The following is a 17,144-nucleotide window of genomic DNA, read 5'->3' as shown; positions in this document are numbered from 1 at the left end:
CCATTAATGTCTGATTAACATTAATCTAAAGCAGGAATACTTACAGAGTAAAAATTGTGAATGGCTGTTTTTTTATTAGCAGCCTCTCTGTTCACTTGATGCCCACAGCCTGCCTCATGACACACAGACCTGTGTGTTCTGGGTACATTTCAAAGATATCTGTAATGAAAATGTAAATTAACTACACATTTTAATTTTAAGATGATTTCTTTGATTATTTTTAAATCAATAATATATATTCGGTGCATGAGTACTTTTACTTTTAATACTTTAATTACATTTAAAAGTAAGTACTTTTACTTAAGTAGGATTGTTGATGTAGCACTTCTACTTTTACTTAAATATATATTTTGCTGGGTAATTGTACTTTATTTATCCATAATGCTTCCATAGGATTCAATTTGTTGAGCTGCAGCAGGTGCTGCTGATCATCAAGCCTTAATGAATTGATCATCAGCAGGTGTACAGGCCTCTTTAAAACAGACATTTTGACAGTTTACTGCTCTGGAACATTCAGGTGTGTGTTAACACAATGAGGGAAAGACATAATCAATGGTGTTAGAGAAGCAACTGTTGCTGCCAAGAGTCTGGAAAGACTTAAAACCATTTCAAACTGTTTGGAGTTCAAATGGAAAACATTCCAAGACAGCTGTCAGTCTTCACAGCAGTGGACGTCCCAGCTAGTTCACCCCAGGATCAGACCGTGCAATGATCAGACAAATACAAAATGCTCCATATCAGTCTCTACTGAAGCTAAAGCTTAGCTGAAATCGTCTTTAGCAGCAAACCTCCAACAGAATGGCTGAAAAAGAAAAGAATCAAGGTGCTGCAATGGCCCGGTCAAAATCCAGACCTCTACCTGACAGAAATGCTGAGGCGGGACCTCCACAGAGCTGAACAGAAACAAATACCCACAAGTCCCTATGTACTGAAGCCACGCTGTAAAGAAGAGTGGACCAGATTTCCTCCGGAAGGATGTGAGGCTGATAAAGTCACACAGAAACCATAACTTACTGCTGCTAATAGCGCTTTTACAAGCTGTTGGACGATTTTGACTTCAATAAATATTGAAAAAATTGTCTAATATGTCATGTTTGTTGTTCATCTGAACTTATACAAACTGAGGACCAAATGATGTGTCATTATGTCCCGATATGTAGAACTGCAGAACTCATATAGTTGACAATTCAATTGACAAGTTAGGATTTCTACTCAAATATTCAAATATATAAACAAATACTCATTATACAAATGAATTTAGAATATAAACTGGTGACATAATTGCCCAAAGAGGGGTAATATAAAGTGATATTACTTAGATTCGAAGTGTATCTTAATAAAGTTAATAAAACTCGCTTCTGATTAAGAAATAGCTAAGCTTGGTGGACCATAAACTTTAATGCGTCTGTGAAAAAAAACATATTTTATTATCATGACAAATCCCATTATCTCTGACATTTAAGAGGGATATGGAAATTATATTTATTAATTCATCATCAGATCACAGGCTTTTTGTCAGCAAAGAGAGCATTCATTTTACTGCGTATGTGCTTCACTGTGTAAATGTCTAGTCTGACTTAACCTTTATTTAAAAAAAAATAAAAAAACAGTGGGATGTAATCCAAAAATACACACACGCTTAGTACCGCAGTCAATTTTAATAACGCAAATCATGAAGATACTGTAAACAATGTGTCAAAGTCTTGCTGTTAAAAAAAAGACAGCCTACAGCCATGGTTAACATTAAAACCTCACAGAAATATGAAGTGACTAATGACATAGTCATATGGTGTATTAAGGCCCAAAGCAGCCCCCGGTGCATATTTTCACTGAAAAGATTTATTATACACAAAATATTTCCCAGGAATGATTATTCCAGCAAAGTACCTCCGACTTCAACATTACCCTTTTCCTGCAGGCTTTTGGGAATAATGAATTTTTTACAATTCCATGCTATTATGGAATGTAGGAATAAAGTGGCTATGTGCCGTCCGTACAAGTTTCCTCAACTTGTCAGTTAGAAACATCAGAGAAAAGATGGTCAAAGAGGATTAGTGATAAAAAAGACCTATGATTAAAATGTTATGTACAGTACTGTGTTTGCTGCTCCCTTTGTGCGCAGGAATGTCAGAGACGATATTAAAAATATGTGGAATTTTAAGACACTATGAGCAGCATAAAAGTGCACCCTCTTTAAAAGTGAATGGAAGTACTACCATCTGCCAACTCTGCGCCCTTACTCAGTCACCCTCCTCTCCATCTGTCAACCAGGGCGCTTGAAGCAAGCCTCCTTGTAGGAAGTAGCATTCAAAACACTGAACATGTCTCTCCTAACAAAAGACAGGAAGTTTTTCAGAGGGCAGAGCGGCTGGTTGGCGTGCCGGTTGTGGGAGCGACAGAAGGTGGTGTGAAATGTCACGTCCTCGCCGTTGTACAGCACCCTGATGAACACTTCGCCGTCTTTCGCCTTTGGCTTCTCTTTGCCGGCTTTCTTTTTTGCCATCGCTGGTGGGCTCTTCCACAGTTCGAACACTACTCTCGCTGCAAAACGTGGGAACCTGGCTTCCTCCAATCCCAGGGCGCTCAACAGAGGGGCCACGGTGACGTCGTGTGCCGAGGAGAGGGTGAAGACCTCCTCGCCTCCCGCTCGAGGCTGGCGGCCTGCATCGCTGTTCTTGACTACCCGCTCCATCTTGGCGGCGGTTCGGTTGAGGTAGGGGTACATGGCCAGGATGGCGTATTTACGGTAAAGTCCCACTCTTCTGCGATCCACCTCATCATCCAGCTGCTGCCGACGAATTACGGCAAACTGTGCCATAGTCAGGCATCCACCGGTGCCACTGTCTCCCATTGGAACACATGGGAAAGAAATACCGTGACACAGGTGGCACAGCAGGGAGTCTATAGGGTTTGCAGCTCTGAGCTGCCGAGTGAGAAGGCCCAACGTGCGTGCCATATCCACGTACGTCCTCTCCAGTTCCGTATCTGCCACTCTCAGCCGATATTGCCTCCTCTGCTCCTCCTCCAGGTATCTGTTCCTGGCAGGACAGTCGCAGGCTGAGCCGCAGAACAGCGTGCTCCACTGGTGACGCACAGTCAGCTTCGTCCAATCGAAGTCTGGGAGGAAGCCGTACAGAAAAGCCAGCCCGCTCTGCAGAGTGCGGCTCTTACCCGTGGTCTCCACCCAAACCTGACGTGGTGACCAACCCGCAGGAAGGAGGTTATGTCGTTTGTAGGCGTGGTGGAGGTGCTCCCCATTGCGTAGGTGCTGTACCACCCCTGGAAACGAACAGAGAAACTTTCATTTAGATCTGATTAAAATATCAAGGAAGACTCTTACTTATGAAATATAACATTTATATATTAACATGAATTAAGCCAAAGACTACTCGGTACCTGTTTGTGTGAGCTCTCCAAGCTCACAGGCACTGTGGTTAGGCAGGCGAGGGACAGAGCCCAGTGGTGACTCCCAGTGACCACGGCTCCCTTTACCCATGTGACTGATGAAGGAGTTCAGCAGTGGATGGGAGGGTTTCCTGAGGATAATGAAGGAAGACAAAAGAATGAGCCATGGGTGGCTTTATTTCTTTCAAAGATACATACTTGGGATTAATAAACTATCATATACACCCATCCATATACGAATGTGCCCCCACACTTAAATCACAGTGAGCATTTGTTAGCAAGTCAGCTTGTCTTGTATTGAACCTCTTTGATACCAATATTTGTTATTACTCATTTCTATTACTTTCTTTACTAAGCTACGTGTTTTTGATCAATAACTATCCTCAGCTCAAATGAATGCATGACTTTAGCTGCTTAGAATTATTACTGTTAACTCAGCATAAACTCCATTGAAAACAAACAGTAAGTCTTTTTATCAAGTTGCTCATTACATCTTTAGGATCTTCTATCTATTCATGTGTCAAATTGCCAGAAAAATAAAGAAAATGATAATTAAACACTGTCAGTGTCAGCATAAAAGATTCATGAGACATTTACATAGTATGAAATGGGCACTCCTCACATCTACCACCAGGTGTCTCTCTAACAAAACCCTGCTCAGCAGCACCGCTGTTCAATATGTGTGGGAGGCAATAAGGGAGATGGAGATATAAAAAGATGAAAGAATTTGCTGCCTTGGGGTATACATTAACGCATACACGCACTGGGACTGACACGCACATGCAAAACAGCTCGCGAGGGTGAGGGCAGCGAGAGGAGCAGTCGCTGATAGTAGATTAGAGATGATTGAAGATTACAGTTTAATATAACAAATCTGTGGGAGCTGCAGCGTAGCTCGCGCAGATTAAAGGATGTGCATGCACACACACGCACGAGCTCTGTTTCCATAGTGATCACGGGCCGATTCAGGAACAAGCTGTAAAAAAAAAAAAAAATGACCTGCTGTCATTAGCCTTAAATCATGTTTGTGAATGTTGTACTGACTTTACATAATAAAACCTAATCTGGCATCTACAGCCAGCAGCTACAACCACAGACTGACAGTTTCTCCTTTTTGTGCATACAAAAGCCTCAAAGCACTAGCCTACATTTTCTTTCTTTGAGGCATTTGTTGCGTTATACTGCCATGATGCTGCTGTCTTTATCCAATCGCTTGCGTTTCTAAGCATTATCACAATGTTAATATTCACTTACACAATGATATATGCACTATGAGGCACAAGGGAGTGCTGAAATGAGAGAAAGATTGTGTGCTCTATTCTGCTCTCTCATCAGAAGATCAGTTTGCTGGGGGAACTTTGGGATAATTTATATTTAATTGGCTACACTAGGAGACTGGATTTCAGTGGATGGGGACACTAGCATGGACAAAGAGCCAGCCTGGCTGTCTATTAGGCTGATTGTTACAAACCAAAGATTACACAGCCCAATTACATTAAGCAGGGATTATTATCACTGGATAGGATGGGGAAAGATGAGTGAGGAGGGAGGAATAGATGGAGAGATGAAGAAAAAGAGGGACTGTAAACGAAGGAGAGGAAAAAACGAATCAGAAAATGATGGTGTGGTCTGAACAGGAAGAAGTCTACAAGGCACAAATGAAAGTAAGCTGGATGACTGGTGAAAGAAGTCGAAACCCTTTACATATTCTCGACTGGTAGAAGAGGAAGAGGAGGAAATAGAGAGGAGATGTTCCCTGCTGAAAAGAGCTCAGTTAACCGCAGACGGAGACAGTGGGTCGGCAAGCTGGTGCCAGGGTGTGCTACACACACACACACAACTCTAAGCTTCCTGCAAGGTTCCAGCCCAGGGCATATGCTAAATCAGATCCCTGTAATTACACACCAGTCTAATTAAAAACAGAACTACCTACATCATTACCAGGACAAACACAAACATGGAATTTCTGCTTCATTCTCATTGTAAGAGTGGACTGACTGTTTCTGCTCAAACACAAGATCAGAAGGGCTTCATCCATGTTCATAGCTCAGTGAGGGTATGCTTGAACTAAATGCCAATGCAAAAACACGGTTAATGCAAATTTCTGCCCACCTGTTTTAAATGCCGATTGTGTACAAAGATGGAGCTCATAACACACAATGGCTACATCCACTTACACCATATTTTGGCTTCTTTTTTTGTACAAATACAATCAAAAATGAAAACGGAACCAGTGTTCCATAACGTTGGAGAAACTGAAAATAGTGACAGATACATAATCTTGAGCTCTTAATATTAATAATGCTAGCCTCACTCTAAAAAACAAAACATCTTGAAGGCACTATAAGGAAAAATGAGAGGACAGTGATGCCATCAATCATTAAATTGACTGTAAATGACAAAAATGCGGCCGCTAATGCCTCCACGTACAGGTTTCTCATTATGAAATGGGATGTTGGACACCATCTTTATTACAAAGCCAGAGAAATGCCTTCTGCACCATAAACTTCACAAATAAAATACTGTATTTGCATGAAACAACAAGAAGCTACAACTGGCCACAGAATAAGCTGTTAATATATGCTCTGGTGCAGTTTTTTTTTTTTTATTTCATCTCCTATACACAAAAAAATAAAGCATCCCATCTATAAGAGGCTTGAGTCCCAGACACCCCCCCCCCCCCTCTTTAAAGATCAAGGGTATCTAATAATCAAATGTACATTGCGTTTTAGCTGTAATCTGAGATGAAACTGTATGTGCATGACCCCAGGACTATAGGGATTAGAGTGAGCCCTGTGCAGTGTCCAGATGTGCAAAGCTGTGCAGTGAAAGCTTTGTGCAAAATTAAGTCACAGACCAAATCTGATGCAGGTACACAAAAACAAAGGGATTGGTCACAGGGAATTTATTGCCCATATGGTCTAAATAATAATATCTCTGTGTTCACTTCAGAAATCTGACCACAATACCTTTAAAAATAACTTGTAGTTGTGCAGAGTTTGCATTAATTGCAGTTAAAAAGACAGATGCTTGATGTGAAAATGCTGATCTCAGACCTCCTCTGAAGCTGCAGTACAGAGGCCAGGCTGCTTCAATAACTTCCTATCAGGAACTCGCATCTAACGCTTTTGAATGAGCAGCCTGTACGAACAGAGAAAGATGAGAAAGTGGAGCATAATCAAAGACATTCATCTGGCTGATCTGTTTTTTTTTCTGCAAGCATTTTATGCCTACTATTCCCTTACCAGCTCTCCACAAGACTGAAGACGTTGCTCAAATCAGGCGAGATAACACCGTCAACAGCTCCCCGTCAACAGACCACATGTAAATGTGTTTGTGATTATGTATGTGTATCCATCTGCACCAGAGCACGGCAAAAAACAGATGTAGCAAACCAAACTCACCCGCTATCGCTGACACATTCAGCAACACGGTGAAACCCAGCAAGTGACTGTTAAAGTGTGCTCTTCTGTATACGTTCGGTTTCACAAAATGTGACGCAAATTGCTGTAAGCCTCACAAGTATCCCACAAAAAAAGAATCTAGAGCAAGTTCTCTTTTTCTCATTTGGAGCTCATTTTGTGACAGCTGCTATCAAGCCAGCAGTTTTTCAAGGAGGATATCAAAGGCTGTTTCAGTAAGTAATTGGTCTCTCACTCTCTCTCTCCCACTTCCCATCAGGTCTGCTTGTTAAGCATAAGACAGAGATGGCTCTGAAGCAGAAGCTTTAGAAGCCAGGTTAAGTCCCAGTGGCATTTTTTGCCCTTTAATCTGACCTGGCTTTAATAGAATGTGAAGCCTTTATCTTCTTTTCTGCCTTTGGAGAGTGAAACAATACTACAAATTGACTGCCTCTGTTCTTAGAATACACTATGAAATGCAATGGGAGGGACACCACATGGAATTCCTACAATACTCCTGTAATGATAAAACGTGTGCGTACCTGCTGGCGGACAGGATGCAGTCGATGGTGGGGGGTTTGGTCTTGGGGATGGAATAAAGTGGATAACGGTCACCGTGGCGAATCATCACGTGGACAGACAGCAGCTTGTAGTCAGCAGGACTGTGACCTGTGAGAGGAGATGCTCATCAGCACCGCTCAAACATAACAGGTGGTGTACAGATGTGCTGGTTTAACAGCCATGTTAGTTTTATTATTGTGAATCATCCAAGTGCTGTGGTTAGACAAGTCATCAACAAAAAGCTAACTATGTGCAGTTCCAGGTTGCTGTGTTGTTTTGGTATCAACAATGGATCAAATGACTGTGAATAATGCAGAAGGTGTCGCAGTAACAACCCAACAGAACGTTACAACCTGACTGCAGCTTCCCTTATCTTACTGAAGATTATTTTTTTACCATCTTCCAGCCTTTTGTGTTGGACACGGTCCAAATCTCTGCTGTTTTGATTTCTTTTCATCAGTCTCCCTTTCAATAGGAAGATATTTTCCATTAATTTATCAAATACTGTGCATGTACGCTAGCTGGCAAATTAGATATTACATACAACATTTTGTACATCGGAGTTGTTTCTACATTATAAATTTGTAAACACCTATGACAGGATAAATGATTGTGCTGAACTATATCATATTACAAGCACAAACATGGAAGTTCACCTGAAACGTAAATCTGTTTACAAAAAATTATTTCAATAACCTAATATTCCCACTCTAAAGATGGAATGGATGTTTGGTCTGCGCTGACACGCTGCTTATCTAGAGACAAACTGAGTAAAGTTCAATTAGTGGCTGCTTGTGTAACTTGTCTTGAGCAGTGAAGGATATTTGTATGGTCGCCTCAGGCTAAATACAGGGCTCCACGCTGCTGTGCTGTAGAGAGAGCACAGCGGCATTATGGATGATGCAATCTAGTGGAAAGGATTTTCTCAAAATGAACACATCCCTCATGACCTGACACACTAAACTTGACATTATTACTAAATTAGGAATTTATCGCTGCCCATCAAATCTGTTATGGATTCTGCTGCACTCCTATAAAGGATTAAATGTGACCATACTCACAATCTTACATCAGTCTTTGCTTTTCTTTTGTAACAGTGTGTAGCTCTCACCTTCCCAGGCCTGTTCAGTGCGGTTGGGTGTGTTGCAGTAGCCATATGCCTCAGATATGGGGTTGGGCTCTTCAGTGTGTGGTACTGGGAACACTCGCTTCCTGCTCTTCCCCACAACCAGCCCGGCACCTCCATTTGCAACCTGGAAGGGTCGCTCCGCCACAATGGGAGTGGTGGGAATCAGGTTCACTGAAGAAACAACGTAAGATGATCAACACAACAACAGAGAACAATGAACAATGAGCATCCTTCCATCCCCAGAGGTATGCCACATACAGTACATACAGTACAGAGACGGGATCTAGACTTCTCTTACTGTACAAAAGGATTAAGGATATAAATGGAAAAGCAAATGGAAATGGATCAACTGATGGATTATTAGACCGGCAAAACAAATTCCGTCTTAGTTCGTCTCCATGTCAACAGCTCTGTACCCCCAAAACCCCTCACTGTTACCCCTGTGTTGCCTAGGAACCGCTGACCTGTAACCCCTGGGAGAAATGGCCCAACAAGAGCAGAGGTGCTGTGGGAACTGGAAGGACTATTCACAAACATCCAACTATAAAGAAAAAGAAGCCGAACCCTTGTGCCTCTTTTGGCAAGACGAGCATCTAAATCCCATTTATGACACACACACAAACTCAAACAAACTGTGCAAATATTACATCTTGCTTCAGGGGGAATAAAGAAAGGCTCACTGTCTGCTAAATCATAAAACACTGAGAGATAATGGCTTCTTATTTGCCAGGCTTCGGAGAAAAAAAAACACACTCTGAATGTGAGAATACAGCATGCACAGTCTTTCTCTAGCAGTCACACCTACAGATATCCAGACTGTGTGCCCTCCAGCTGGGCTGATACAGCCCCTTGGATTTGAGCAAATATTCACTTATGCTTGCACTACACACAACTTTGCCTTTAGTTGATTGCCTAGTTTCCTTCAAGTCTAATGCCTGTATATGTATGTTTAATGCTGAATCTGAATTGCCTTGTGTTGAACTTTCATCACAAACGGTGTTCAACAAAGCTTGACAGAAGCCTATTTTACAATAATTCTGCACATTATTTCTCCTTCTGGAGCCTAAATGTGACATTGTGTGCACAAACATGAAATCTTTACTGTAAAGCAGCTACATGTACACAGCCATAGCTCAGTTCTCTCTGATCAACAGTGAGACATTATAATAACACAATCTCAGCAGCTGACACACACAAGCTGTCAAAACAATTAGATAACTGTTTTTTTCATCCTTCCATCCTAACATCTAGCCAAATAGTTAAGCACAAAATTCTTACCAATGTATCAGCTGGCACTGCTAATTATAATGAGACCCTCACAGCCAGATATCTTAAGTTAAATAAGGAATAAAAATGTGAATTTACAGCAGAAACTTACCAAAAATAAGAAAGAAGAGAATGTGTGTGCCGACCGTGGAGACCATTTTGAGGACTGCAGCAGCTTAAGGACCGGCCACAGACACTGGAGCTCATTCATTACCACAACCTGTCCCCCTCTAAATTCTGTGCCCCATGCACTGCCACCCCTCCACCCATCCACCCATCCACACATACGCCTGCCTGGACTAACCAAACTTTTGGAGGCCAGCTCAGGCACAGTTGCCTGCACAATGGGGCTTTTGTAACTCCCAGCTCAACACCAGTGAGTACATCAAAGCAATGGCACACAGAAGAGCAGAGACCCACTCACGGGGCATAATAAATTCATGTGCCCACACTAGGACATGGATACAGTAATAAGCATGTAGGACTTAAAATGTTTTTCCACATTTCTTTTGACCCACATTAGATTTGAAACGTGGGCTGTCTGAGAGTGCTGTGAGAATTTTAACTCTACACAGGCACACGTTACACACGGTACATTAAACTTAGCCCAACCTGTTAAATCTTCCACCTTTGTATCAGTGTGTGCCTGTCACTACGACATATAACCTCAAAAACAAACAAATTTATGTCAGCTCTGGCCTCACAGAGGGTAAAAAGGGCACTTAGGTAATGTGGTTTGGCCTGAAATGAAGGAGTTCCTACTAGCAGCAGCACCTGACTGCAGAGTACTTTGAACTGTCAGCACCGTGCTAACCAGAAAACAGTGGAAAAGGGAGCAAATATTGACACAGACAAGATATGGACATAGTTGCATGCAGCTGGTCATCATAACAGACCCATCACCATCCTAGTCATCCTACATGTACACAAATGAGCAGAAAACTAATAAAAAAAGTAGCCATTTACAACTGGAGGACGCAGTGCTGTGTGGATTACAAACAATCCCCAAGGACACAAAGTGTATCTGAGCGCAGATTAACATCCTCCTCTACACATTTAATTAAGCACTAATGCTTAGCAAAAGCTAAGGATGCACCGTTAAGCTGCTGGCTGCCTCTAATACGGATCTAGATACTTTAATATGCAGTAATTGCTCATAACCATGTGCAATCTGATATGATTTTTATTCTATTTTTATTGAAAAGAACTAAGTGGTAAGCATCACATCAATGTGCTATATTAGATTTTTTGGTCCTGAACATAAAGTTCCACAAATTATTACACCAAAGCCAAGGGCGGTAAATTGTTTAGTACAGTTAGAAACAAAAATACTTTACTTTTCTGGGACAGAAACACTCAATAGTGGTTCCATGATAAAATCATTGAGAAGACCTAACTGTCTGACATTCAGGAGTCACGTTAGCATGTTAGCAACTCTTGCTAGTAATTCTGGTCCTAAACATGAGAATAAGATCTTACAGGGAGAATCTTTGTTTAAGAATCTTGCTGCAGTGTTCAAGGTGGGTGAACTAAGCTGATTGTGACTGCAATCAAGTATGGTGAAATTACAACACACGACAGCCAACAACAAGAAGTAGGAGGAGACCAAGAGTCTACCAGCAAATTAGTTTGATAGCAGGCCAAAACTATATCCCTGCCTGAGCACTCTTGCAGGAAATTGCAGTAGTTATCAGTGAACTGATGCTTTTTGTTGATGAGTAGAGTAAGAACATCTTTTTAAAGACAGAATGTTAAGCAACAATCATCACAGTTTCTCTTCTACACCATGATGTGTGGTGATATGTGCTGCCTTCTTAGAGTCAGTGAGGAAATATGGGCAGGGGGGGGGGGATCTGACAGCGTTTTCTGTGTCACATTCTCGACTCGTCTAGATTCTATTTGTCATGCATTTACAGCTGGCTGGCTGACTCAAACCGAAATCTAATCTCATCAATATACAACAGGAACCCTACAGTCAGGAGATGCATTACTAGTTGTCACGTTTGCAGATATATGTACACAACACACACAAAAGTAAGCATAAGAACAGTGCTTACAGTAAAATCCAAAATCCCACAGGGGGCAGCTGTGTTGCATTCCAGCTAGTAGCCAGTGCTGACTGCAGCCTTTCTACACAATGTTTTTGATTCCACCAGACATGCCACAACGTTCAAAGGAAGAAAAAGAACACGGTCTATTTCTGGGGGATGCTGCACCAAGCATTTGAGCAACACAGGAAGTCTGACAGAGAGATGCCAGAAATACATTCCACCAATTTTCAGAAAAACAGTAGGACCCTGTGCAAACTCCAAACCATGTCGCATCACATCAGCATCAAAGCAGGGTGGCATCAGGCCCAGTGCTCAGAGGACTGTCATCATGACTGATCCTTCATTCTTCAGGCACAGAATTTACTCCTAATTAGCTTATGCAGTCAAGTAATAAAGAGCCATTGAGTAGTAGTAGCAATTCCTGAATCTCAATAAAGAATTGATCCATCTACATAGTTTTCAGTTTTTCAGTGTTCAGCCATTCGTTTATTCGGAAGTAGTAGGCATTCAATATTTCATGATGAAATATGACTGTGGCTGTCACCCTGTTGTATGTGGGCTGAAAAGCTTCTCGAAAACTACTGCATTTCAAAAGACTTAATTATTCAGAAACATTAAAATAAGATCTGGCTTCTCAAGTGAGGGCAGTCTTGAGCAGGTGTTAAGGGCAATATAGTGTAGAAGCAGGGTATCTGTTACATTACATTTAGGTAGCATATAGAAAGCATTGTTTCCTAGCGCATGTTAATATTGGGAAGGACGTTTAGTCTTTGTCTGACCATCTCTTTGTTTTCAATATATTACAGTTGGCTTGAATATCGCCTTATATATTGAGGATATTCCTCAAGTTTGTAATACTTTCATCAACCTACATATGAACATGTGCTACCTTTAAGTGAATATATGTTCCTATTATTGCAACAAAACAAAAAAAAAACTGTGCAGATTTATTTTCAGAAAACCTTTAAAGGTTCTGCGTGCTGAAGCAGAATCTTTAACAGCTGTTTCATTGTTTAGTACTTTACTGCATTAAAATATTAAACTAATGAGATTATAAACTGTAAAAACATCTGCAGTCTTAAAATACTTGGTCATTTAATAGCCTGTAGATTTAAATCAGGCTGTTAATGCCTTGGGTTTTTTTCACTCAGCTGCAGCTGCTACTGTGATGTGTTGTTTCTAACACACATTCTCTCCTTGTTACGTTGTGTCCATAAGACTCTCTCTCCATGCCCACTGGAGTGAAAAATCTTGAATATTTGAAATTGTGTTTGTTATCCAGATGACACTGAGATGATGGAAAAAATGTAAGAGAAGGAAAAGAGAGGCAAAGCAATGCAGAGCAGGCTCCCTAAGCCCCATTTTAGTCATGACCATTGCTGATATGTGGGACTTTACTGTGAGCTATCTTTTTTTTTTTTTTGTTTATCATAGTTGCCCTGCCTTCCTCCCATGACATTTCCCCTTACTGAATCTACTGACTCTGCCGCAGCACTTAACTCCCATCAAGCTCTGCCTCACCATTCCCTTCACTTACATTTCAAAATAGATCCCTTTCTATGAGTTTTATAACCATCCTCTCTCCATCAGCTGTTCTCTCTGGAGCTTCTGAGCTCTGTCGTCACTTTCCTCTGGGAGTCCCCCTTGTGTCAATCAGCGTGGCGGTTGCGCTGTGTTCAAAGCACTGTATAGGTTTTTAATTTGAGGCAGCCTGGAGCCAGAGAAAAGCATTTACTCTGCCGTCTATCATCAGCAGTCGCTCAGTCTTTTATGGTAATGGTCGACAAACAGCAATAAACAAGTGGATGGGCTTTTTCTGAAAAGACAGAAGCTAGAAGCACACAGGCAATGAAGCAGATGAACAGACACTTAGAAAAGTTGAACAAAAAAAAAAATGTGACCATCTATTAAACATGAGGAGAGAATCCTGTATGCTTTCCTCCTGTGCTTTTCCTAGATAATGGCACAATTCCTTCAGAATGTGCGATGAATAAAAGATGACAGCAGCTTTTCTCCATGAGTACTGATCGAAAAATGACCTAGGAGCAGCTTTAGAAAGTGAACAACATGAACAATGTGCCCTACCTAAGAGACCAGAAAATCAAATGTTTTTCCATTGTGTAAAAAACATTAATGTATGCAAATACCTACACAACCTCGTAGCCATTGAGTAAGAGTACAGGAAAGGAAGAAGGATGGAGCTTCTACTTCTACACATTTAAAAAAGGTGACAGCATCCAAAAAGCAGCTGAAGGACATCTGAAGAATGTTGCTGTCCAAAATGCCAGCTCTGTGTCACTGAATCTGTCCTCTAATCCTGCATGTGTGAAGCATGATTTATAAAGAGTCTAATCCTATATGCATGTCCAGGCTGCTATAAACACTTCCACTGCTTTTTGATGGGCTTCCAGGAACACAGCATAAAATAGCTTAATCGTACATGTTCTCTGTGCAAATACAAATTGCCATTTGTTCTGCATGCCCCGCCTCATTTATCACTCTGGGTTATTTTCCCCCCTCTGAACCAGCCTCTGAGACTTGCAAATCACATCCCATGTAAGGCAGCTCCTCTCCTTTTACTGAGGGGTGGTTTCCTTGCATTCACTGTGGCTCGCAGGGACAAACTATGCAGACAATACCTACAGGAGATGCTGAACAATGACTCCACGAAGAAAAAGATGCAATTGTGTACACCTAGGCATTCCACAGCAGATGTTGATGGGACTCAAAGAGGGGATTTCAGAGCATCTCCAGAGAGAGGCCCGGTATTGGTGCTGGATATTTATAGGAAGTCTATGGGGAATTCTGCTTTTGTTCTGGTATGAATGGGGTCTCTTGAATAGGAAGGTAATGAGAGAATATATATGTATAAACACAAACACCCATGCAAAAAGAAAAGACTTCAAATTATGTTTTTTTTCCCATATACAAATATGAATATTAGGACTCCAGAGAGACAAACGTAGAATAAATTGAGCACAGAAACACACACAGCGCCGAACTTACAGAACTGGAGGCTCAGACTGATGATAGCCAGTGCTGCCCCGCCCACCACCACCAGGAGGAGAAAGCGGTTACGAGCCAGCATCTTGTCATGTGATTGGTCCACACCCTCGTCTGTCAGCCATCCAGAATACGGCCCATCCCTGCAGTCTGGACACAGAGTTTGGCAACAGTTTGTATATATTTGCACGGTGAAGAATTCATCCAGATGTCGGTTTGTAATGACATCAGACCACTTGGAAGTCTGAGTCAATTTAAATCTAAAAATATCTGCATCATATTTGACTGAGTTTGGACTGAAGAAGACCTGTTTAAGGTGCAGGGAGCGCAATGAGATGGGTGGTGCATTTACAGCAGACACATCCACTCTCTCCTTATTAAGAATAACAACACACATATTACATGCTACCTGAACAAGAGCAGCATAAAACCCACCTGTGATACCAGGTCTGGGAACATGAGATGGTAGCTAAGGCAAACTAATTAGCAGCAACTAAATATTTAAAGTACTTGCACAGTAGCAGCAGTAACACAGTTCCAATGTTCGTCACATAAGTCGATGTGTAAGTAGTGTGCAGATGAACAGCTGAGTCTCAGGTTTGATCTCAGATCTGCATTGTAACCCCCATGTCTAGCACCATGCTGTCTGCTGCATTTTAAATTCTTAAACCTAGTAGTCACACATGTCTATGAATAGTCTTTGTGAATGCACAAGAGGCTTGCAAACCAGAAACATGGGGGAGGAACAAGCTCAAACTGCAGTAAATGCAGCCTTACACTATAAACCCTACCATTAGGTGGTCTAAAAATACTCCCAGGCAGGAGCGGTCGAGCCCACGTCTGACCAAGGTACAGTAAAAATGATGCTGCTGGCGACTGACAGATTTCACAGTGTGCGCTCATCAGCCTGGAGCTGCCGTCACACCAGGCTCCAGTCAGAATATTAACAAAATAATGACGTCGTTCTTCCCGAAAATAGCAGAAACAATATAGTAATGCTCAGGTTTTTTAAAAGAATGAACCAGTTGATTCGGCATAGAAATATACTATATATATATATATACGTTCAGTAAACACATTCAGTAAATCACTGACGTTACAAAGAAAATCGATAGAACACTAGCACTAGTTAACTAGTTAGCTAACAGTTAGCTAGCTTGTGCTCGTTAATCTTCCGCTTAACAACCCCACAGACTGGCTGAAGATGCACAGTGCACACAGTAAATGTTGCTGTCATGAATGTGACTGTAACATTAGACTTCTGCCAACTTTTTTGTCGCTACTTGTTGCTTCCATGTGCAAGTCTCAAGACAAGTTACCGTGCTGACGCGTAGCTTTGTGTCGCTGTTCACAGAGGGAGCAACCGAGCCAAGAAATTAAAATGCCACATCAACAACCGCTTAGCCGCATAAAAACGACTTAAAAAAACATACCACGTACACATGGATGCAGACGCCCATCTCTCCTGCGGATTAATATTTGTGACATTTTTTTCTTACCTGCAAGAACCGAGTCTCTCACAGCCACAGGGAAACGGGTTAAACACTTGAATCCAGCGCTTCGGTTTCACCGACACGGCAGACTGTCGACGGAGCGCGGAGAGCGGCGTCAAGTCACTCATCACATACAGACACACTTCCTGTGGAACCCTTCAAAATATAACAGCGTCTTCTGCCACATTTTGCTTACAGTGGTTCATATCAGTGTCAGTAATATTGCGCGGTACAGGTCAAATAAACACAAATAAGTTGTAGCAGCAATACATTGAATATTATTTGAACTTAAAAGCTGTAGAGTGCTGAGGCCAACTATAAGCTTTTATTTTGAAATCACTTTTTCAGTACTACTCCGTTTCTCTGTCTAACTTGACGGACATGGAAAGCCCAACCAAAAGTATATCCTGACTGCGCCATCTACTGGAACAGCTACTGCAATGCACATGTTGCCTTCAGGGACTCCTTGTCCTAACCCAGGGGATTTGGTGAATTCAGGGGCATTTTATCGCAAATGAGGTAATTTTACTAGTACTAGTACTCGGTAGTACTAGGCATTATATCAAGGGATATTGCTTCATTCAATACAGGCCAAAATCTCAATGGCAGGGTGAAATTTCACACCAATGTATGAAATACATAGAATATAAAGAACATGTCAGATGTTAAAACAGAGACATTTTGTGGAAAATATTAGATCATTTTGACTTTAATGACAGCAACACACCTCAAAAAAGTTGGGAAGTGACAACAAAAGGCTGAAAATGTAATAAGCACAAATCAAAAACAAATGGAGGAGCATGTGACAGCTAATTATGTTAACTGGAAACAGGTG

The 17,144-nt window shown here is 41.5% G+C and overlaps 1 protein-coding gene across 1 annotated transcript; it reads right to left on the bottom strand.

Moving 5' to 3' along the window:
• Positions 1 to 1,639: 1,639 nt before the first annotated feature.
• pxylp1 (2-phosphoxylose phosphatase 1) lies at positions 1,640 to 16,440 on the bottom strand. Its single transcript, XM_028419883.1, has 6 exons — positions 16,316 to 16,440; positions 14,820 to 14,966; positions 8,479 to 8,667; positions 7,349 to 7,475; positions 3,397 to 3,536; positions 1,640 to 3,279 (listed from the first exon to the last, which is right to left on the bottom strand). The coding sequence occupies exons 2-6, from the start codon at positions 14,899 to 14,901 to the stop codon at positions 2,264 to 2,266; spliced, it is 1,554 nt and encodes a 517-aa protein (XP_028275684.1). The 5' UTR covers positions 14,902 to 14,966; positions 16,316 to 16,440; the 3' UTR covers positions 1,640 to 2,263.
• Between the last annotated feature and the right edge of the window lie 704 nt (positions 16,441 to 17,144).

The sequence above is a fragment of the Parambassis ranga genome, chromosome 13 (genome assembly GCF_900634625.1).
Source record: "Parambassis ranga chromosome 13, fParRan2.1, whole genome shotgun sequence".
Taxonomy (NCBI): Eukaryota; Metazoa; Chordata; class Actinopteri; family Ambassidae; genus Parambassis; species Parambassis ranga.
This window is presented reverse-complemented; position numbering and strand designations above follow the sequence as displayed.